This window comes from Calypte anna, chromosome Z (assembly GCF_003957555.1).
Source record: "Calypte anna isolate BGI_N300 chromosome Z, bCalAnn1_v1.p, whole genome shotgun sequence".
NCBI lineage: Eukaryota > Metazoa > Chordata > Aves > Apodiformes > Trochilidae > Calypte > Calypte anna.
In genome coordinates, this window is record NC_044274.1 from 26,685,651 (window position 1) to 26,709,937 (window position 24,287).

The following is a 24,287-nucleotide window of genomic DNA, read 5'->3' on the forward strand; positions in this document are numbered from 1 at the left end:
CCTATATAGACTTTGAAAAAGTCACATATTTACAAATCTGTGCGAACTGGAGTACTCAACATGCCATGATCTCTTCTTACAAAGGAAAAAACTACCATACTGACAGATATGCACAATTATCTGCACAGAACAGAAGAAATATTCCATGCTGTGCTACACCTTTCAAAATGTTATCAAAATCAAACTCCAATTACAAGTACTTGTTCAGAGTAAATTAACATTTCAGAATAACAGTGATAACATAATTACGATCAAACCAGCTTAGAGTCCAAGTTTAGTTTCTAAACCCAGGGAATTTTGGAGCGGTACTAACCATTCCTTTCTGCATCTTGTTAGTGGCTGGAGATGTGAGGTTAAAAAAGTTGTAAGATGAGCACTATGTATGAAAGATAGGCTGCATTAGCAAGAATGCAACCACCAGTGATTATTTCCTTCTGCTTATGCACTTAGAGGGCCACATCTAGAGTACTGTATCTAATTTAGGGACCCCAGTCCAGGAAAGATACTGCCATGCTCCAGAGAGGTCAGCAGAAGATGCCTGGAGAACACAATATATTCCATGACTGCGGCTGATGGGTTTGTTTGGCTTAATTTTCAGAAAATCAAGGACGAATTTTATCACAGTCTTCAGCTGCAAAATGAGAGATGTTTAGAAGATGAAACCATATGGCTCTGAGGGATGGATGTTTGAAGGACAAAAGACAACTGTCCCAACTCACAGCAAAAGAGACTCTAACTGGATGTGAGGAAAAGAATGTGTTCACTCTGGGAATGTTTTAACACTGGCATATGTGTCCCAAGAAGAAATGTAATGATTATCCCTGGAGATTCCATGTCCCAAAACAGACAACAGGCAGCCCAATCCAACTTGGAGGCTAGCCCTGATTTGGGTGAGAGGTTGTACCAGATGACATCCAGGGACAACTTAAATGATTTCACTTGAATAAAGAGTAAATGTGAACAAGATAAGGAAACAGACAAATCTGAAAATTCCCAGTGAATTTTCCCCAAGCACTATTCATTTTCTGTGGTCTTTCCATTTTCAAAATCTTTTTTCTGCATTTATTAAAATTTATTAAATGGTAAAAATCCAGTCATGTAAGGGGTATTTTACCTTTCTACCAATTGTAATAGGTGTCTTTGAAGAAAAGCTTTAAATTTTGAGATTTCAAGTCTGTTTGTTTGGGTTTTTGTCTTTTGAAAGTAGATAGGATATATTGAAGTAGAACTTTAAATACATTGGTGTAACACTTTCATGTTGTTTATGGCATCTGTGTCTTGCACTTCAGATCATCCATTGCAATTTTCACAACATCTGAGTCTCGAAAAACTAGTGATAAACAATCAAACTTCATATGAGCTAGCTAGTTAGCTCTAAAAATAGTTTTCCTCTACTTTACCAGTCAACAACACCTGTGATGGAATTTGAATCTCATTTCCTCCTTCAAATGCACAAACCATGTAATTAAGCAGAAGAATAAGGTCCAGAAAGTCTATAATGAAAAATAAAAACTAGGAACTGTAGGAATAATGTTTTCTGTGCAACATCCATAACAGTTATATCCTTTGTTCTTCCATTCTGCACAAAAGTTAGAGGATCTGTAACACATAATTTTTCTGACACTTTGTAGAAAAGCTCCCATCCCTGCTGTAAGCGTCCCACTTCAATGACCTCTAAACACATTGCTAACCTACCCTGTGAGATGAAAAGCATGAGCGATAGAGAGGAATAAAAGGATCGTTTTGACAAGGATAATTACTTTTAAGCAAAGTGATTTCGTTCAATCAGTCACAGGTCATGTACAAGTCAGCAAAAGGCAGTTTAGAAAGCTAACTTTCAAGCTTCTTCTGTAAGGATCAGTTATTTATAGTTTTTTTTTTTTTTTCTTTGATTTTGGACCCTGGCTTTAGGAAATAAGCACAAAGGGAGATGTACTGAAGCAAGAAAGCTTTTGGTCTTCTAGGTGGGCTACAAAACTTGGTCTTTCCTGTGCATTGCCCCCCTGCTTTTGTTTTAGGAAAGTCTTGCAGCTGTTCCCAAGTAATGATTAGATTTTGATTATAGTAAGAGACAGAGAAAAATCATAGATCTGTGGAGGAGATATAACTAGGGTAAAGCTATGCAACACCACCCATGCTCCTGAGATGGGGAAAAAAAAACAAGAATAGGAAAAAAGGAAAAAATATTACTGGAAATGTTCCACAGGCAACAATACTCTTTCTTTTTTCTACCTGTTTCCAGAGTTTCTGGACCCTACAATTACTGAAGAATGAAATAATTAATCAATTATTAAAAAAAAAAAAAGTTAAACTTAATTAACCAGAATACACCCATCAGAAATATGAACAAATGTAGAACAGCAGGAAATAGCTCTACCCACTCAAGTTCTCCTTCTTTCCATAAGACATAACACAGATAATTGCATTCCTTTTGGTTCAAATACCTAGAACACGTCTGGGGTTTTTTAGGGTAATTCAGACAGGAGAAGAGAGTGAGCCTGGAGATGAGATAGTTTGTGTTCGTTTGTTTATTTGCAGTGACATAGAAAACTAGGATTTTTTTGAATGTTAGAGGAATCCAAAAGACTTCTTCATAGTCTTTTATTTGGGACCATGCCTGTCTTTGTAGCTCCTTCTGGGCCCCAAGCAAATCTGATTTTTTTGGTCTTCCTCTCTCTCTTTCTCACTTTATGCCTGAAGTGCCTGGCATCTATTCAGGTTTGAATAAAGACTAATCAAATCCCTTTTAACTATAGTAACAGGATTCCTTTCCCTTTGTTTTCAGCAGGAAAATATACACAATGTTTGTTGTAACTATATTCAGTGACAGGAAATAGGTGAAATTCCAGGTTCAACAAGATGTGATTCCATGTCTAACAATAACCATTTCAGTGGACTAAAAAATTCCAGACAGTTTTAATTGAAAGATGAAGATGTCCTGGAGCTTAGGCCCTGGAAGAAAACATCTGTCATAGTTCACTTGCTTTTATTTTTTAGGACTCCAAGTGGATCAACACCTTTGGCAGAAGCAGTAACAATATCCTATATGAAAAGTAATTTTTCCAAACAGGCAAAACTTACGCTATTCAGGTCAGAGATGATGCTGTTAAAGGTCATTTAGAATCTGACAGATGATTAATTAAAGTCAAAGAATGACAGTCCCATGCACTCTCAGGAAGTGGGACTGATAAAAAGCAAATAGATCATAACCTTTTTGAGTCTGAAAGAGAAAACATCATTAAGATCACATTGTCGTACAATATGATAAGTAAGAGTAAGGTGGACTGAGAGCTGGCTGCATTGGATTCAGGGCTGGCTGTATGGCAGAGAGTGGTGACCAATGGAACAGGGTCAAGTTGGAGGCCTGTAACCAGTGGTGTCACTCACAGGTCACTACCCAGTCTGGCCTTGTACAACATGTTCATCAACAACCTGGACAAGGGGACAGAGAGTATCTTCAGCAAGTTTGCTGATGGTACAAAGCTTGGAGTGGTGGCTGACATTCCAGAGGGCTGTGCTGCCAACCAGCAGGACTTGGACAGGCTGGAGAGCTGGGCAGAGAAGAACCTGATGAGCTTCAATAGCATCCTGCACTTGAGAAGAACCCCAAGAACCAATATATGTTAGAGGTGGACCTGCTGGAAAGCAGTTTTGAGGAAAAGGAATGGGGATACTGATAGATAGTAGATTACCAATGATCCAGCAGTGTGTCCTTGCTGCCAGGGAGGCCAACAGAATCATGGGCTGCATAAAGAAGAGTGTGGGCAGGAGGTCAAGGGAGGGCATTCCACCCCTCTACTCTGCTCTGGTGAGGCCACAGCTGGAACACTGCATCCAGTTCTGGGCTCCCCAGTTCTAGAGAGACAGGGAACTACTGGAGAGAGTCCAGAGGAAGGCAACAAAGATGACTGGTAGAATGGAGCATCCCTCTTACAAGAAAAGGCTGAGAGAGATGGGGCTCTTTAGCCTGGAGAAGAGAAGGCTGAGGGGAGACCTTGTTAATGTCTACATGCATCTAAAGAGTGGTTGCAAGGAAGATGGAGCTGGACTCTTCTCAGTAGTTCCCAGTGACAGGAAAAGGGGCAACAGGCACAAGCTGGAACATGGAAAGTTCCATTTAAACATGAAAAAACTTTTTTTTACTATGAGGGTGACAGGGCTGTGCCACAGACTGCACAGGGAAGTTGCAGGGTCCCATTCTCTGGCATTACTAAAAACCTGACTGAATGCAGTCCTGTGTAATGTGCTCTAGGTGATCCTGCTTTAGTGGGAGAGCTGGACTAGGTGATCTTTAGAGGTCCCTTCCAACTCTGATAATTCTGTGATTCTGTGTAGATAACAACAGAAGGTCTAATCTCAAATTCTTTGTTCTAGAACTAGGACCATTCACAGAAGGGAAGGAGGTTCCTTGGCCATTGAACCAATATGGTTTTCTTAACTAACCAGGAATCTATCAAAGGTCTTGTAAAAAAGATAAAGAAGCATAAATATAATACACTAAAGTATGATGAGGCATTTATTATTACCAAATAGGAGAAAAGGTCAAATGAACAGCTGACTGTTTGGACAGTCATAGTTTTTTACTGGGTGCTGAAGAAATAAAGGCATGAAAGTTCCAGTGTTCAAGGTCTACTGCCCTCAGATGTTTCCCAGCCCCCTGCTGAAGATCACTGCCTTTATGCCAATGAACATCTGGCTGATGAACAGTGAAGCCACCTGGGCTGCTGTTGTTTCCAGTCCATTACAGTGACAATATAAAACTTGGTCCAGGTTCAACTACTATTCCTCTAGTATTCAACTAATATTCAACTAGTATTTGTGAACTGTAATAATCTGGGAGCTGTTTCACCTTGAGTTCACCTGTTGCATGTTGGTGACTCCTAGGAAAGTAGAGCAGACAACTGGAAACCAAAACTGCTGTAGCCACCTTGTAGCATCCTCCTCTCTTCAAGGGGCAACACCATAACATTTTTTGTGGGAAAACTCTTCATTCAATGGACTGGAAAATATCAGATTTGGAGAAAGTGCAGAACTCCTGTTGAAGCAGCTGTATTTGCTTTTAAAATTTTTACCCGCATCAGGTGGAAGATATCTGAGCAGATAGATGAGGGTAAGATGGGGCTGCAGCAAAATAATATCTCCCAGTAACACTGAGTTTAGTTGTCAAAAGGCCATATAAATTCTATCAAATATTTGGAAAGATGAAATAGATGCCTGCCAATACAGAACCTGTCAAGAAGGCTAGGGCCTAGTCTACTCACTTTTTGCCTTTATAGAACTGCATAGTCACTTGGCAGGTTCCTGTGGTTTTCCCCAAAATTGGAAATAAATGACTTTTTCATTACCTTCACCTATATGAAAACTTTATACATCATGAGAAATGTTCTCTGAGAATGCTGCACTGATGGGACAAGGTTTAAAAATTATTTTAAAATCAAATGGAAGGGAGTGCAAAAAGAGTGAAATAAAGACTGTGAAGGAAACAGATGACATCTGCTCTGATCTAGTTCAAACCTGTAGTTACTTCACATCTGCTCACAGTTTTAGAGGGGGCCTTCCAGACTAATGCCATCCCAAAGGCCAACATATATTTTCTTAGTAATCTTCTTTCTAAATCATTGCTGAGACTGTCAGCATACATCAACAAAAATGTTCACATTGTGTTCATGCCTGTCGGTGTAAGTAGAGGTATCTAATTATTTTTGCACAGCTTTGGTAACTGTGAGTGAAAATTGTTTAGAACTTTGTTGCAATTGTGTTTGGTTGTGGTTTTATGTTTTTGTTTTTCATTTTCGTGGGGCTTTTTTTGTTTTTCAAAGATACTTGGTCAGATTTCAAGGGTCAGATTTCAGTCTATGTATACTAATAATATCACAGCAAATCCACATTCTAGGTATATATTCAGTGATCTAGAAAGAGAAGTCAGGAGCAAACACTCTGGACACACTTAGGTATATGTACATTACTTACAAATATTTTAAGAGGATATACCTACATGTTTGCCTGAAGACCAGAGCCATCTGAGCTTTTTCTCAGGTTCTCATTTGGTTTTATCTGGTCTAGATGCTGCTGTTTCCACCTGAAGTCTTGTAAGAGACTGCAGACTCCAGATTCTGGCTCCTCCATATTCATGCCAAGTTGAAAGTGAACACACTGCCTTTTTGCCACTACTGCTGGGTGGGTGATAGATAAGCAAGGTGGTTATTTTTAATCTGTCTTCTAACTTTGACAAAAAACATGAGTCAGAACATTCAGCAGGACACAGATTTGCCCAGTGTCAGTGGGCTCCTGTGGCCTCTTGAGAAGACCTTCCTTACAGCTTGCCAAGTCACAGTTGTGGGCAGAGCAAGCCCTGGGCTACTGACATTGAACCATGCCGGGTAAGTCCTACCACCTTTTCTATATATTGCACGTGTCTATCCTTCGTTTTATGGAGACAGAAAAGAATCTATAGGCTTAGCTCACCTCAGCATGGCATTGCTTAAACCAGCTGATGTCTTGCATAAACATGGCAAATGAAGAAGGCCTGATAAAAGTGACTGTATACATGAAAATGCCCCAGTGGCAAATCAGTCTTGATAATTTATGCTGCTGTAACTTTTTTGTTGGCAGCTCTGTCTCTTGTCTGCTAGAGATATGTTGTCATCAATGCCTTTGTCCATGTCATCATTATTAACAGTATAAGGGCACCATGAGGCCCCTGTCATTCTTAGGGCTCCACAGTACCCAGCAATGTACTGGTGGCACTCTGCAGTCAAGAGCTCTATCCTGAAGTGAGGTCTGGGCCTGTGGGGTGCCTTACTTCAAAAGCACAGCAGAACCAAAGATATTAATGTGTGTGTGAGAGGAGAAGACTTGTTCTGGTTGCAGCCAGTCTGCCATGCTTTTTACTCCTCTTTTTTCGTCTGCCTTGTTTGACTTGTTTTATAAGTGCACCTGAGTTCTCAAGTAGGACTGAATTTTCATTCCTGAAATGTTTTGTAATACATTCCTACTGAAGTAATACTGATGTTTATATCTTACAGATATGTGTGAACTTACTTGCTTTATTTGCACTTGTTTTTTGTACACTTAAATCCATCTCGACTTGGAACAGAGATAAAGCTTGCCTGAACACAGAAGTATTCTTTGTAAATTCTTACTCTCTTTCCAAGTATTAAGAGCTGCTATTTGCTCTTGGGTATTATCTTGTCTCTGTGGACAGAATGTTCCTGTTGGAACTTTGTAACTAGGTGAATGCTAGCTTTGCTCAGCCTAGGACTTTCTGTGGCAACAGAAAACGAATTTTTTGCACAAAAGTGTTTCAATCTAGAGGTTTTCTTGTAGATCTAGTAGCATATTCAATAACAGCAAATCAAATACAGTCAAGTACCCTGTTGAACCCATCTGTACTGTAAGCATGTTAATATATGTACATATACTGTCTAGTTGTGGATGTGCATTTATTCACCACATAAATGGAGTCAGACAAGTCAACCAATGCATTGTTATGATCACAAATAAAGTGTTAGCTTTTGCTAACTACCACACTTATGTTGTATCAAGAGTCATATCAACAAGCAGCTAATTGTATATATGTGCTGAAAATAATGCTGAAATTAACTCTGTGTTGATCACAGAACATAAAATGGACCCATAGTCTGTTTATTTAGTACAGCTCTGCAATGTATAGGATAAGATTTTCTGTCTGTGGCTTAAATAGATGTTGAAGTAGCTAGGGTACTCACAGGTGTCCAGTCATAGAAATTGTAACACTATGCACATAAATGGCTGCTGTTCAAATACCAGGGAATGCTCAGACTGGACCAGTGATATCAACAAATATTTTTATCACTATTTGACAGATTCTGAAATTGAAGAAGGGAGTAAGTATTTCATCTCAAATCACACAGCAGGTTAGAAACTATCCATGGGTGTTTAAAATACATTATATAATATTCTTTAGAATATAAAATATATATTTAATATACATATTAAACACTGACAGTTTCAAACTTCTGTGATTCACGGCTGTGTGAATCTCTCCAGTTTCTGAATATATAAAAAACAAAGTAATGTTTATATTTTATTATTTTATTCTTTGGTAATTTTTTATCATTCTATCTTTTTGCTGTTCTTTTCTGGTTGGCAGTAGACCTGAACCTGGTATTGCACCTGGTAGCTGCAATGTTTTAAGAGGTGCTTTATTTATCTCTGTCAGGTAGTCTGTTGTGGGCAATCAGAAATCAGTAGCGTGCTAGGAGCAATTCTGAAAACCTTCTGTAAATTGTACTTGAAAGTGCCAGTGGCTTTAGTTTTGGTCTATGGATTGAGTAAAATTTTAAAGTCTGTAATTTAATCAAAAGCCTATATTCCCTGACGATTTTGTGTGGTTAAAATTTTGTATGCAATATATAAAAACATAACAAGAAGGCCACTAAGACCAAATAGGTAGCAAAATAATCGGGTACTCATTCTTCCTGCATGAATTATACCTTAAATGCAAGTAGAACAGAGGATACGTAATTATTTAAGTTTTGATTTCAAGTGTGACATATCCAACATAAAATATGAATGCAAGAATAAATTACCTCTGTGAAAACAAAGGCTGTAGCATCAGGCATGTACATTTACTTTTGACACAGAGAAAAATATTTACTTCTAACTCTTTTATAAGCTCCTTCTCTTCCAGTAGTATGGAAGCAGTTTTGTGATCAGTGGCATCAGTTGGATGTCCTTTCCTAGTTCAATTATTAGATATTGTACGTGAGGCATACAGTCCTGTGTGTAATGTACTCCATCTGTTACAAGACTGAAAAGAACATTTGGTGCATACGCCTGCCAAATGAACTGTTGTGAGCTGCCAAAGTGTAACATGTTAAAAGGGAGAGAAGGTTGAATTTCTCCTTTCCCTGATGCCTGACAACATGGCAAATGGAAAATAATTTTTAGCACGGTATACAGTGGAAGAATACAAAATTATTTATATTCCCCTCTCTCTAGTGTTTCCAGTCATTTCCCCACCTTCCACCCATATCCACAGTTGTCTCTCTCAGCAGTGAGCGGAGGTTTACTGCCACAGGAGGGCATTACTCAGTTGCTCCATGAGGTGCACAATCAGGCATCCTGCTTTTCCCTTGGAATCTCCTTGCCTCCTCTTTCAAAAATATCACTTCTCTGCTAGAAGTCATGGCTGCCAGCAGAGCTGGGGTTTTTTTAAGCCTGGGAGCCAGACCAATGAGAAGATTCTGGAGCATGGTAGACCAAATTGGTGATTCACTAAAGCAACAGAGACTTGAAATAGTTTCCAAGGGGAAGTTCACCACCCCAGTTAAGGTAGGAAATGTGCCTGCAGCCACAGAACAAAGCACATATCTGCTTTTCCTCCATTTCCTTCTGCTCAGTGCAGGGGTGGCTTGAGGTAGATGGGAGGATGTGTCAATTTCAGGCTGCTGATGCATTTTCAAGGTGTGCTCCTCCTGCTCAGCTTAGTAGTGTCTTCTATTGCTCCTTAGATTTTCCCTGGGGAGGAGTTAGTCCTTGGTCAGTGAAGGAATGAGGGGCAGGACAGAAGGATTTGAGGAAACAGCTTGGCCTTGACTTGCTCCTGTGGCAGAAAAAAAGAAAGTAATTTGCAGGTGATAAGAATGCTCCCCTTCTGCCACAGTTCTATCCTCCCTATTCTCAGACCAGCAATTGGGAGAAGGCGCTGGAAGTCTGAATTATACAGCCTGGGCAATCAGCACTCTGCAGAACTGACAATATAATCTCAAGTTAGATAGAGCCCATGTTCCCATGGTTTGTGGAAAAGAGGTCTAAAACTTGAGTGAAAACTCACATCTGTTCTGATGTGGGAATAAATACCTAATGAGTCTGTGTATAGAGCAAAAGGCAGACAATTTGGGAACTTGAATAGCTGATATTTGGAATACTTTGCTATTTGATTCCCTGAGGATTATGTGTGTGAACAGAGGGCATATGGTGATAGACACAGATGCAAAAGGACAAAACATACTGATGTCAGCAAAGCAGACCCAAGCAGTGAGCTGGTGTGCAAGGCAATCTGCAACAGCCAGATCATCTCTATTTCCTGTTCTACCCTCATCTTCCTTTAATAAAACATAAGGCTGTCAAGACTAATATCTAGAATGTCTATTGCAGAAATTTCTGCAGAAACAGTGGGATCACAAACCAGATCTCACTGAAACTTAAAAATTTTACCAGGTTTTAAATTCTGGTTTCCCTCCTGGGAATGTTTGCTTTCATGACATTCGGCTTGAAGAGGTAGTTCTTGGTTGTATTGAAAGGATTGAGGTTTCCCTTTGTCTGTGCAAACAAAGCTGAAAGCTGTGGTTTAGAAAGACCTATTGTGTACCTTAATTTAATTGAACAAACACAATCAGCTGTAATGAAAACAAAGTATTTCAGTACTGTACTGTGGGTGGGTGTTGCACTTCTCAGGGATGTATTATGAGGTTGACAGGATATGTCCTAGCACAGTTTGGTATTGTCTTTCTCTGTTCTGCTTCTCAAGGGGATTCATGTTGGGAAAAAAAAGTGGAAAAAAAATATTACAAAAACCAGAGAAAGTAATGATGCATTAAATATAGTAACAGACCATAAATGTATCTGACATAAAATTATTTCTAAATGGTCAGTGAGGTCACTTGTGAGTAATCATGGCAAAGCACAGGGAAAGATACAGCTTAATAGACCAGAAAGGTGGCCCAGTAGAAATTAAATTTTAGGTACCTGCTCTGTCCCTGAACTCACTTTCTACTTGGCTGGTAGCCCATAATTTCCCCTGGGTCCTGCTACTGACTCCTTCAAGCTGGAAGGCACATGGTAGGAAATGTGCATGGCTGCAGCTTTACAGCAGTTTCCTGTTGATTGGAAAGCTGTGCAGCAGCAACTGGAGCCAGATATAATTTAAGGTCAGCACTAACGCTGATCTGTCTTGGGCAAAGAACTAGTATGGCTCCAGGGTTAGATGGCTCCCCCTGTAACTCATCCAGTGACATGCAGAGCATGATAAACACAAGGATCCAGAGATAACAGTAGCCACTTGAGGATGTAAGTATTTATTTTCAGTATCAAGCATTGACTCCAACTTTTATGTCATAGCCAAGAAATTGAAGGCCATGGTGTTCTTAGCTTCAGTCCTCATCATAGGTGTGTGCATGTGAGGGAGAAATAGGATGTTACAAACAGGTGTCTCAGACAAGGACCAGAGCGCAAAAATGACAGATTTTTACCAGACAAATATTACCAGTAGATAAAACAGAGTGTTAGTCACATAACTTCAAACCGTAGCTGAAGAAACAGTTCATAAAAACAGGTGAAGTAGGAACTTGCCTAGATACAAAGGTTTACAAAAGCTACAAAATGCAAACCCACAGGAACGGCGTGAGAATTTGTCTGCATTCCAGATTTTACAGGCATAAGGTATAAAGTGCGTACTTATGAGGTAATAAGTGAGGTGTTACCTCACTTATTCAATAGTCCTAGCTCCTAAAAGCTTTATTCAGGAATCCCAGGGGATTCAATGGGAGCTAACCTTCTGGGCAGGTTCCTGGAATTAGATGCCAACCTTTGTGCTTTAAAATAACTGCTATTGCCTCAGCAACCATGTGGCCTGAAACAGATGTTTTGGGATATGCTGCACTGGGACAAGGATGATTAATACTTCAGTTAAGCAGTGGTGCAGTAGTCTGCAGTACATCACATAACTCCCCCCCCCCCAAAGCAACAACAACAGCAAAAAGCCCACTAAAAAAATAGACTTTATAAAGTGAAGTGAATTTTACTTTTAGATAAAAGAAATTAGTTGGGTTTGAAATTACTTATTATAGTCAGTGACAGATGAATTGAACAAGGTGGAAGAAAAGAAAACTGTACAAATAAAAAGGCTTCATACTTTCCAAATCCCTGAAAACTGAAGCCATTTATAGACTCCTTTGCAGCTGACTGGTACAAACAAACAGATGTCTCATTTGTCTCAGTGGAGTGTACATGCTGAGGTGTATAGACGTGTTTTTCTTGAGTTCAGAAGGCAATGAGAAGGGTGGGAAGAGAAAAGACTCAGGCAATTAAGAGTTAGGCACCCCAGAAGGCTTTCTAGATGTTCTAGAAGGCCATCTAGATGTTAATAAACAATCCATGACCGTGGCCACTTGAAGACAGTACTGTGAAAGATGATCAAAGCACAGAGCAGCCTCAGCAGAGTTAATTTCAGAAAGAAAAAGAGAGATGATTGAAGGACAGGTAGAGGCAGAATGTCTTTGAAAACCCTTTTGTGAACACCTCTGTGTAGAAATCACTGGAGATGGCAGCAGACCTTAAGCTTTTGGGAGCCACTGGCTGAGCAAGAAGCCAGCTTGCTCGGTCAGCACTCACTGTTCAATGTAGCTTGCTTCCTGCAGCCCACTCCTTCTCCCCCAGGACAATGAGCTCAGAGCAGATATTCTTCCACTTGGCTGTGTGCCATGTGCTGAAGTGTATTTGGAATGTGATCTGTATTAGCAACAAGCTCACGTTATACCAAGGCAATGCTTAGTATATTGCTTTTGCAACTCCCCCTGTGTAATTATGATTTAGTTGTGATACAGTTATTCATGCTAACCTATGGCTTCATTATCTCATGGGCAGATTTTACTCAGCCTGTTTGGCAGCAGGCCATTCTTGTCCCACTTGTTTATAAACATTATATTCCTGCCTGATAGTGTAACATTACAAGTGGTGCTCAAAAGGTCACATTAGCCTTTTGCCCTCTAGTTTCTGTAATTCTACCTGCTTTCATCTCAGCCATCTTCAAGAGGAAGAAAAATGTGAAATTAATTCACTCATTATTCTCTAGGAAAATTTCTTGCACATTATAGAAAACTGCAGGTGCTCTTACCCTGAGGACAAGGTGTGGGCTGTTCTGAAACTTCAGAGGCCTGCAAGGATAAATACAGTCTCACTCCTGTTTCCACAATTGGTCTGCAGCAAGGATTATTGAGGATCTCAACTCAACAAATGCTCATGAAAAAAAATTTTGAAATATAAGCGTTTCCAAACACCCCCACCCCCTCCCAGTTTGAGATGAACAGTAAACACTGCTAGCTTCATTTGTAAGAGAGACAGAGACAAATCCTACCCATGCCTGTAGTTACAGCTGTAAAGGCACACAGATATGCCTGCATATGTCTACTCTCCACTAGGAAAGCTGTTGCCAAGAGTGGGGTTGTTTAAAGTAGGCTGTGAGATTCGCTTTGTGCATAGATTGCTGCTGCCAGTCTAGTGGAGTACATGCTAAGTGGTGCTTAAAATGACTTCTGATTGATATCAGAATGGCAATGCAGAGTCACATTTGGCCACATTTTTTAAGTGTATATGAAATAAACTTCAGTACAGCCAAAGAGAAAAAATGAGTAATGCAGGTGTGGATTAGAGTTTGTTGAAGCAGTAGACTGTGACAATCTAGGCTGCATCAGCACAGCCACAAATGGTAAGGTAAAAATTTTGTATAGGCTGCAGTGGTAAGTAATAGGAGAAATCTTGCTCTATCCTCTCCCCATTAATTTCCATCCCACATTGAATTTTGTTCTCTTCTGTTCTGATTATATAAGTTATGATCCCTAAGCAAGGTCACTTCATGCAGCTACCAGTACAACGATGAGCTGCAAATAAGAAAAAGGCAGAGCAGACCATTTAGTCATTTGCTGTGACCCAGTGAAGAGGTGAGCAAATAACAGCTCTCAGAAAACCTTTCAAGCAAAATTTCTGGGTATTTTATTTATTTTGTAGAGTATTTTTTCAAATTAATTGCTGCCCTTCGGAGAGAAGATACTCTTTCCAGCTAGCACATAATGGAGAAAAACAAGTTACATTTTGTACAATTCCTGGAAATTTAATCAGAAATGGTCCTGAAGTTTCCTTTCATTTGCCTGAGGGCCTCAAGAATTAAGCAGAAAGTACATTGCCAACAGAGGACTTAAACTTGTATGAGTTTTTTTTTTATTCTGAATATAAAAGAGGCTTCCATCAGTCTCTCTGAGTCAAATGGTACCTTTTGACTGTGAGGACAAATTTTCAGAAATTGGTAAACATTTCAACACTGCAGCTTAACTCACCACAGTGGGCTCAGAGCTTTGCTTTGAGTTTCAGAAATGTATAAGATACTTATTCAGTGAATGCAATAAGCATGAATTTTTGAACGCAGGGGATCTTGGATACGGACTCCAACTGGCACCTGATGCTTTACTTCCTGCGTTTTTACTTTTAAAGTTTATTAATTTATTCTGGTTTGGGATTTCCCAGGTCTCTGTTTGTATTCTCCCTATCATCTTGCTTTTGTCATATCTCAAACTTGCTACTGGAGAAGATAGTTGTAACAAGAGAAAGAGTAGAAGAAGACTACCCATAGTTAAACTTGTCTTTCAATCATCAGTATTAGATAAAATAGCAATATAGATGCAGACTGCAGTGGAACTGAATCTTATTACTTGTATTTATTCTTTGTAAATTAGAAGTACATAAAAGTCCCAATCAGTACTGACACCTAAGAATACAAGGCAACAAGTAAAACTGGAGCATGTCAGGAACATCCCTCAGGACTTTGCAATAGAATTCAATATACTCAGATGTATCCAATTGGAAGTAAAAAGAACAGGGGAAGAAACAGGAAAGTCATAATATAAGGAATGATTTAATAAGTGTTTGAGACACGTGCAGTACAAGGTTTTTTATTTAGGAGAGCCAGATTTGAGGAGGTTATTGTATATAATGCATATGGGCATGAAGGGGTAGCTACAAGTTATGTGAACAGGAAAAGAGAAACCTGATACTCCAGCTACTTGTTCTCTGGAATGTCAATAGGCAGAGTGAAGTAGAAGAAGAAAGGACAACACAAAAATGTGTTTATATTAATTGCAGAGATCTAGGGCCAAGGGAGATATTTTTGAAAATGAGTGAAATGTTATGTGGAGAAGGAGGATGGGAAGCATGAATATAGATGTTTGAATGGGAAAGCATGGAAGAACAGAGGTGATAATGGGGTAGGAAAGAGTGCCAAGGTTCAGCAAGACAAATGGCAAGCAAGAGGCAAAAAAAAGGAAGGAGGAGGAAAAGTGGCACAAGTATAGTGAGACAATGGAGAAGTGTTGCAAAAAGAAGCACTAAATCACTTGGGGAATAATCAGGAGCACTGAGGAGTAAGCAATGAAAATGAGTGTTACACAGTTTGCTGGTAGGAAGGCTGAACACAGCGTTCATGAGTGAGTCACTGAGGTGCAGAACATCAGGTTCATGAACAAGACAGGGCAGAGGAACAGCCAAGCTGCTTTGTCTGTGGTTGTCCCAGCTAGTCTGACAGGGGTATGGGCAAGCCTCTCATCAGCCCTTCTATTAACAAGACAGAGTGTGGCTGTATGTAAATACTTTTGAGGATGTGAGCTGAACTGATCTGATTTTGTTGCTAGGAATGAGTGATGTGTGCACGATACTCCTGTTTGGTCTGATACTGTGGTGAAAATCAAGGAAGAAGAAGGGTGGACAGTGTTTTCTGTTGTTTCTGAGCCCCTGGTGTTAGAAACTCCTGTTGTTCAGGGCAGGTAGGTTGGTGACAAAGGCTCCTTGATGACTGTTCTGATGACTCGCCAGTAACTGGGCTTCAGCTGTGCTGTCTTGTATCCATTTTCCAGGTCTTTGTTAGAAATGAATAGCCCAAGGTGAATACTGCTTTGATTCTCTAAGGAATGACAGTCTTTATATTGCATCAGGAAGCTTTCTTGGTATTTTGCTTGCTCGGAGATCCCACGCTTCTGGCCTCAAAAATGGTTTATCTTTCAGTAGTAGTGTGACAAAGGAATATTTGACTCAATGCAATGTTTATTTAGATATAACTCCAATGTTAAATTAGCTTGCAAACTAGATGCACTTAGTAATCAGCACAAAACATCTAATTAGGGATTCGTTTACCTTCATCAGTATGTTTATGAAAATTTGATTAGAAAGGGTAGCTGCAAAATGCAAATATTAATTTTGAAATCTTGTAACATGAACCTAATAGACTTCTGAATTATTCAGTGGGACACTGTGGTATTGGTAGATATTATTTAAATTATTAACAGCATAGCTTTAAATTTCATAAGCAAGACAGTTTTTACAGGAAACGTCCCATTTAATGCAATCAGACTGATAGCATTTGTTAAGCATTCCATTCAGTACAGTATGGTATGTACTGCTGACAACAACAACAAAAGGTAATATACAGAGATTTATTCCACAATTTATATAGGATATATATATAGGATATATGTATGTATAGTTCTCTTTCCTGGATTTAATTTTTTTTCAAAGAAAGAAAACTATACTCATGCCATAATTTTTGGTGTAATTTTTAGTTGATTCAGCTAGTGGTTATTGTCTGAAGTCTATTACTTACACATTCTTACAAATGCACATGGTGCTTTACAGATAAGTGTGCCAGATCCTATTCTGAAGGATGTGTCATTCAACCAAAACACATAGTAATGTTTTGTATTTTGAAATCCACATATCTCTCTGCTTGCCTCTGTTCAGTTACTTCATTTACCACACACATTTTGAATGCTTGTATGACTGTAGTATCTGGCCACCATACAAACTGATGAAATTCTAGATTTTTTTTGTCATTTTTCACCCAAAATATATCAGGCCCTATAAATGTAGTGATGAGCAGTGTTGGACAACATGCCAGCTTTGATGACTGCATGCAGAGATGGATACCTCATTTTTTGACAGAAAATGCTAGTTCCAGCAAAAATACCGGGTGATACTTTCCACACACTTCCCTTAAGAGTCCTCAGAAGCAGTCAGCATGTGCCATTAGGATGGGATTTAGACATATGTCATCTACAGAGTAAATTTTACTTATGCCGAACCTAAGTCCCAAAGAGCTGGGCATTGTAAAGTATATCCTGGCAATGTCTTTGGTCAGGCAGTGTTGGGCTACCCCACCCACAGGGCATCAAGAAGGGGCTTTACTTAGTTCTCCCATCACCAGATGCAGAATGACAGCACACCTGCCCCAGGAGCAGCCTGTGAGGTGACTTCACTGGGCTGAAATCACACCTTCAAATATGTCTGAGGCCACCAGTGACAGAAAGCCCCACAGAATCTGGCAGCTGATGGGTAATCTGAAGAGAGCTGAGTTTCAGCCTCTTCCCCATGAGAAGTTATTTTGTGCTGCAATATCCACCATTAGTGATTTGTCAGCTGCTATTGTTTCCAGTGATGTGAGACCAAAAGTTAAGGCCTTGGTCTTGAAAATACCAAAAGTTCTCACTGAGGTAATGTCTGTGAGGTTTTTCTGGTTGGTTATGTGCTGAACTAAGATACTAGAGATTGCCCTCCCAGGCTGAGGCCCACATTATGTTTGAGAGAGGAAGCCTCTATGGCTCTTGCCCTTCTGGGTGTGAAGAATGGCTTTCAGCCACTAATATTCAAAGTTGATACCACTGACTTAATCTGAAAATCCTGATTTGTGCCCATTCACTATGCCTTTAAAAAAAATTCCCAAACCCATTTTAAAGAAGAATTATTGTGGAATAAATAGAATATTGACATAAAACAAATATTCAAAAGGATTGATCAGATATATACTCTTCTTCCACACTATCCATCTAAGCACTACAAATCTTGGGAATTGATTCAGACAACATCCTGAATCTTGAAAATTGATATAAATTCATTTCTACTCTGTTCTTCATTTATAACTTGAAGGATTGTGAGTCAAAGGGTCATTAGCTTTGTGAAAGCAAGAGAAAATCATAGAATCATCAAGGTTGGAAAAGACCTATAAGATCATCAAGTCCAGCTGTCCACCCCACAACCCCTAACCACTAAATCATCCACAGTAGCTCTACTTCTCTACCTGTCTTTTGAACACCTCCAGGAATGGTCCTCCCACCACCTCCCTGGGCAGCCTGTTCCAATGCTTCACCACTCCTTCTGTGAAGTTTTTCCTAATATCTAACCAGGACACCCCCTGGTTGAGATTTAACACATTTCCTCTTGTCCTATTTGAGGTAGTTGTAGAGAGCAATGAGGTCTCCCCTCAGCCTCCTCTTCTCTAAGACCCAGTTCCCTCAGGCTGTCCTCATGAGATCTGTTCTCCAGACAACTACTCAGCATATTTGCCCTTCTCTGCACCTTCTCCAGCACCTCAATGCCCTTCTTACACTGCAGTGCCCAAAACTGCACACAGGACTCAAGGTGCAGCCTCACTAAGGCCAAGTATAGGGGAGGATCAGATCCCTGCTCCTGCTGGTCACACTGTTCCTGATGCAGGCCAGGATGGAGTTAGCCTTCTTGGCCACCTGGGCACACTGCTGGCTCATGTTCAGCTGTCTGTCAGTCAACACCCCCAGGTCCCTCTCTGCTGGGCAGCTCTCCAGCCACTCCTTCCCAAGTCTGTAGCACTGCTGGGGGTTGTTGTGGCCAAAGTGCAGGACCCAACATTTGGCCTTATTGAAACTCATGCAGTTGGCCATGGCTCATTGATTGAGCCTGTGCAGATCCCTCTGCAGAGCCTCCCTGCCCTCAGTCAGATCAATCTGTAAATTTACTGAAGGAGCCCTCTGTCCCCTCATCCAAATCATCAATAAAGATGTTAAAAAGTAGCAGCCCCAGCACTGAGCCCTGGGGAGCACCACTCATGAGCAGCCCCCAGATGGATTTAGCTCCATTCAGCACAACTCTCTGGACCCATCCAAGCAGTTCCTTATTCAGCAGAGCACATGCACTTCCAAGCCATGAGCAGAGGGATTCTCTAGGAGAATGCTGTGGGAAACCTTGTCAAAGGCCTTGCTAAAGTCAGAGGCACACAACATCTACAGCTTATCCTCATCCATTAAGTGGGTTGTTCTGTCATAGAAGGAGATCAGGTGGGTCAAACAGGACCTGCCCTTCATGAACCCATGCTGACTGGACCTAATCACCTGGTTCTTGTGCATGTGCTGCATAACAGCACTCAGGATGATCTGCTCCATCATCTTCCCTGGTACTGAGGTCACACTGACAGGCCTGTAACTTTCTTGATCATCCTTCTGTCCCTTCTTATATATGGGGATTACATCAGCAGTTTTCCAATCTTCTGGTGGTGACTCCTGAGTATTATGTGTCTGGTCTTTTGAAGAAAGTAAAACGTATGTAGTATCAAGTGCATTCAATTCTTATTGCTATTACCTGTTCAGGTAATTTTAAAATTATTTTTCATATTTTTTCATTGCTTGGCAGTTCCTATTGTGATGCTAATGACTGGACTTACAGAAATTTTGTGCTTGATATATGTGGCTTTTCTGAAAATCTAACCTTAGTTATGGAAACTAAGCAGTTTAAAAAATATGGTCCTTATTTTAATTCTTAGACTCAGCTCTTATTGAACATGAAATTTTAAGACAGTCACAGGTCTCCTTATGCATACAATAAGAAATTGAAGGACTCATCCTAGCTTTCCAGTCTAGCCTGTGCACATTAAAAAACCTCCACTTGGAACTGAAAGCTTTGGAAAGGCTTGCTAAGAGGTCACTTTGCGAAGTTCAGATGAGTTATGAGATGTACTGCCTTGTTTCCTAACTACAAGGGTACTTTGCACCCAAGTGCTTGATTTGAACCCACCTTGGAGAGGCTTCTTGAGATTTTGCTTTGCTACATCAGAAATACCCATACAAGCCATGCACAGCTGTGGATGCATCTACTCCTGTATGCTTGTTCAAACTGGGTTTAGAAGCCTTTTTACGTAAATGCATGCATTTCTTTTTTCCAAGAAAGAACAGTCATATTCTGTTGATCTGAGTTCTTCCCTATCTGATCAGCTTCAATATTCTGGTGAAATCTTCACTGGGATAGGGCTTAGAAGCTGAACACTCCAACTTTACTGGCTGGCCTGAAAGCAAAAAAAAAATTGCAGTGGGTATTGCTGCCTATTGGAAATACTGACCTGGGCAGCATGTTAACAGTAGCATATTGTCCAGTTTTCATCCAATGGAAACTGGTGAAAGATGGACTTACTTTAAACTATATTGAACATCAAATTGAATAGAAGACCTGGCTATAAAAATAAGATATTTTCGTTGACCAAAAGGGTCATGTGAGTCTGAGTTATGGATTCAAACTGAGTGTCCCATCTTGCATAATGTTAAAAATATTTTTTGAGGCTGACATTTTCTTAACACATCTAAACTTGATGCATTGAAAATGTGCTCAAATTTGAAAATCTTTACCACTTTATTTAGTAGAGTAGTACATAAGCTGCTCATGAATTACCAAAACATTAAATAATTTGGACAGATTTCATGAAAGATAAAAATAATTTTAGTTTTTACTGCTAATTTCACATATATTTACAATCCACAGGATACATAGCCAATAAAATGTAAATGTTAATACAGAATGTTTTTGAGGCTAAGAGACAAAATCTCACTGAAAAGATGAGATGAGATGTGGTATACTAATTCAGTGACTAAATAGGGGACCTCAGGCTGTTACGATACAAGAATTTTTGGGAAGAACTAGAAGTAACAGGTAAATTATTGCCATTGTTTGAACAGGAGGCTCTAAAGAAGGAGAGCATTCAGACTCTGCATAGGCTGGAATGCAAAGGGAGGGGTCTATTCCCTCCCATTTCCTGCCTATTCTATAGAGATTGGGAAAGCCATCAACTCCACCCTCTTTTCTTTCCCGTTGTTTATGGCTGTGCTGCTGTTCTTTACTACCAGTTCACCACGTGCTTGTCAGAGCCCATATCTATCAGGTTGTGTGTATATATAAATATATATATATATACACAGATATATAAAAGTATATAAATATACTTATTATATATATACTTTTATATATATACTTTTATATATCTGTATATATATATAAATATACATATAGGGTTTATGATGGCATTGCATGCTGTATGTTGGAAAGTTGTCTTAGCCTGTAAACTTGTCTGTGATGGCTTCAAGACTAAGTCAGTAACTCACAGTATGTCACTCCAGCCACTAATATACACCCCATCATTATGTATATATATATACACAGATATATAAAAGTATATATACAAAAGTATATATATATGTAAAAGTATATATATATATGTATGTATGTATGTATATATGTATATATTTGTATTTGTTACTGTATCCCTTATTTTGTTACCTTTACCATGCATTAGCAAATCTGTATCCAGTTGTTTACAGTTTCCAATGAAAATGATGATGATTCCCATGACAACAATTTTATTTTTTCTGTTTTTCTTGGGACCATACAAATTAATTGAGTACAAAAAATATATTGATGCATTGGATCAAATTATACCATGAGCTGTAATTACGTCATTCCTGGTAGTAATTATACAACTCCTCAGATTACCTGATATGATAAAAACAGAACTGACCTGTACTTTCTGATTCAATAGTCCTGGGTTTAGTATGGGAGAAGGCTTGAATTAATTGCTATCTCAATAACAAAATATGCTATAGATATGCTTTTCATTATCACTATAGAACATTAATTATTGAGTACACTCTGTTATGAGTACCAGTCATTCCTTAGTGACTAATTACATTGATGAGTCTTGTGACATTTGAAATGCTGATCACTTTGCTCATTGTTGCCATGAGATGTGGATAACTTCAAGTTCAGGGTTTATGATGGCATTGCATGCTGTTTGATGGAAAGTTGTCTTAGCCTGTAAACTTGTCTGTGATGGCTTCAAGATTAAGTCAGTAACTCACAGTATGTCACTCCAGCCACTGATATACACCCCATCATTATTTTGTATATACCATTTGCTTAACTAAGAGAGATATTCATTGAAGATTTTAAAAATGTTTTTTCCATTAGTGATGCAGCATTCTTGTTAGGTGCAAGAGAGCTTTCTAGGTAGAAGAAAATTTTAATTAATGTCAGTCAAATACCTTTAAAGTTATTTCTAAAAATTCTTTGCATAACCTATCAGTCTTTACTAGCCTCAAAGCAGATGTTAAGTGTATCACTGCATACAAGGAATGACTTTTTTCTGAAGGTCTTTACTGTAGTGTCTTTCAAATATTTGTTTGTAAATCTGTTCTTGATTTTCAGTGAATATTCCTAATCTCACTCTTTAATTAAATAATTTTTATGTGTAATTTGTGTACAGGGTTAGGGGAACACACTTTTCAGTTAAAAGCTCTCCTGACTGATGGGAATTTATCAGACAGGAACAAGATTCATTTGGTGGGAAGTTGTAATAAGCAGTGTACAGGCAAGAATTACAGAGTCTAGTATTCGGAGAACCAGTTCTATAATTTCTTTCAGAATTCAGTTCTGAAAGACAAAACTTCTGGCAGGTCCTCAGGGCATCAGTGCACTTTTTGTCTCTTCCAGTGCCAACCAAAATAATTTAGCACATTCTAAATGAGTATTGTAAACTACTTTTAGGAGCTCTGTATCCTTAGCAAGTGGCATTAAAACATGCCAGTAAAATATGCCTAATGAGTATGCCATTCTTAGATACGCACACCATCATCTGCTTTCTCTTTGAACAATCATAATTGTTCCTCTTCTGCTTTATGTAGAGCCTGATGCTGCTGAGGTGTGTTGGTTGTGATCTGAGCGAGCCTGCTAAACTCAGCACCTCAGGACTGAGGCAGGGAGCATCTGTAGTTCATGATGGGCATCACTGGAAGGGGAAAGGCAGTGAATTCAGCAGTGGTGCTGAGCTGAAACAGAAGCACTGCTTAAACTGCCTGCCTCAAATCTTAAGTGTCTCTAAGATTTACTTAGCAGTAAATAAGATTTACTTATTTAGACAGAGGTCATGAGGCTTCCACATTTTGACTGAAGTTCTCCTTATGCCTTCCTTGAGAGCTATAAATCTTTTACTGCATTTGAGTCATAGGCTGGGACCTGCAGAATAAAAACTGCTGCATCTTTATAAGGACAAGACTGGGGTCTTTATGTCATTATGTTCATGGTTTTAAACTAATAGATGACTTGTCAGTTTCTGATAGGAAGGGTTAAAGATCAGTTTTGTGCTAGCTCATGGTAGACCGTGATGCATAGATCTGGGGCAGACCTTTCTCTCTGCTCCTCCCTACCCATGAAGGTGAATTTCATCCACAGGGAATGGAAACTCACAGTGTCAGAGATACTGAGCATTGGCATTACTCATTTTCTAATGTGAGCTAAGACCAGCATATCTTTTCTGCTGAACAAGGGAAGAAGCCTATTTCTAGTGAATCAGAGGATGCATCAAATGCTATGAGTATAAATCACACTCAAAGAGTAGTGGTCAACAATTCAATACCCAGATGGAGACCAGCGATGAGCAGAGTTTCTCAAGACCCAGTACCAACCAGTGTTGTTTAATGTCTTTGTTGGAGACATGAACAGTGGGATTGAGTGCACCCTCAGCAAGTTTCCTGATGACACCAACCTGTGTTGTGCAGTTGACACAGCAGAGGGAGAGAGGCCATCCAGAGGCACCTTGACAGCCTTGAGAGCTGAGCCTGTGCCAACCACATGAAGTTCAAGAACGCCAAGTGCCAGGTCCTTCATCTGGGTCAGGGCAATCTTAGGGACAGTTACAGGTGGGGTAGAGGATGAATTGAGAATAGCCTTAAGGAGAAGGGCTTGGAGCTGTTGGGTGATGAGAAACTCAACATGAGTCAGCAAACTGTGCTTGCAGCCCAGAAAGCCAGCCATATCCTGGGCTGCATCAGAGGAAGGGTGCCAGCAGGGAAAAGGAGGTTATTCTCCTACTCTACTCCACTCTTGCGAGATCCCACCTGGAGTGTTGTGTCCAGTTCTGGAGCCCCCAACGTAAGAAGATATGAAACTGTTGGAGTAAGTCCAGAGGAGGGCCTTGAAGACAATCATAGGTCTGTAAGAGGTGTGAAGATATGGAGATAGGGACTTTGTACAAGGGCATGTAGCAATAGAACAAAGTGTAATGGTTTTAGAATGGAAGAAGGTAGACTTTGGCTAGAAATTAGGAAGCAATACTTCACTATGAATGTGGTAAGACTCTGGAAGAGGTTGCCCAGGGGGGTTGTGGATGCCCCATTCCTGGAAGTGTTCAGAGCCAGGTTGGATGAGGCTTTGACCAACATGGTCTAGTGTAAGTTGTCCTTGCCCATGAAGGGGGTTGAAACCATATGATCTTTAAGATCCCTTCCAACTAAAACCATTTTATGATTCTATGACTCCTGAAGGATACTTAAAATCCTATGGAGATTTTTTCTGTCCCATAAGTTTTGAAGTGGAAGAAATCAGAATATGTGTGATCATGATTGTTTAAGATCATCCGGCAG

General features: G+C 39.7%; 1 protein-coding gene across 1 annotated transcript in view; it reads right to left on the reverse strand.

Annotated features, from left to right (window-relative positions):
• The window catches only part of LOC115599907, a 48,946-nt gene extending 25,414 nt beyond the window's left edge, over positions 1–23,532 (reverse strand). The window contains exon 1 of the mRNA XM_030467580.1: positions 23,411–23,532. Coding sequence (XP_030323440.1) covers positions 23,411–23,532 — 122 coding nt within the window. The remainder of the gene's footprint in view (positions 1–23,410) is intronic.
• Between the last annotated feature and the right edge of the window lie 755 nt (positions 23,533–24,287).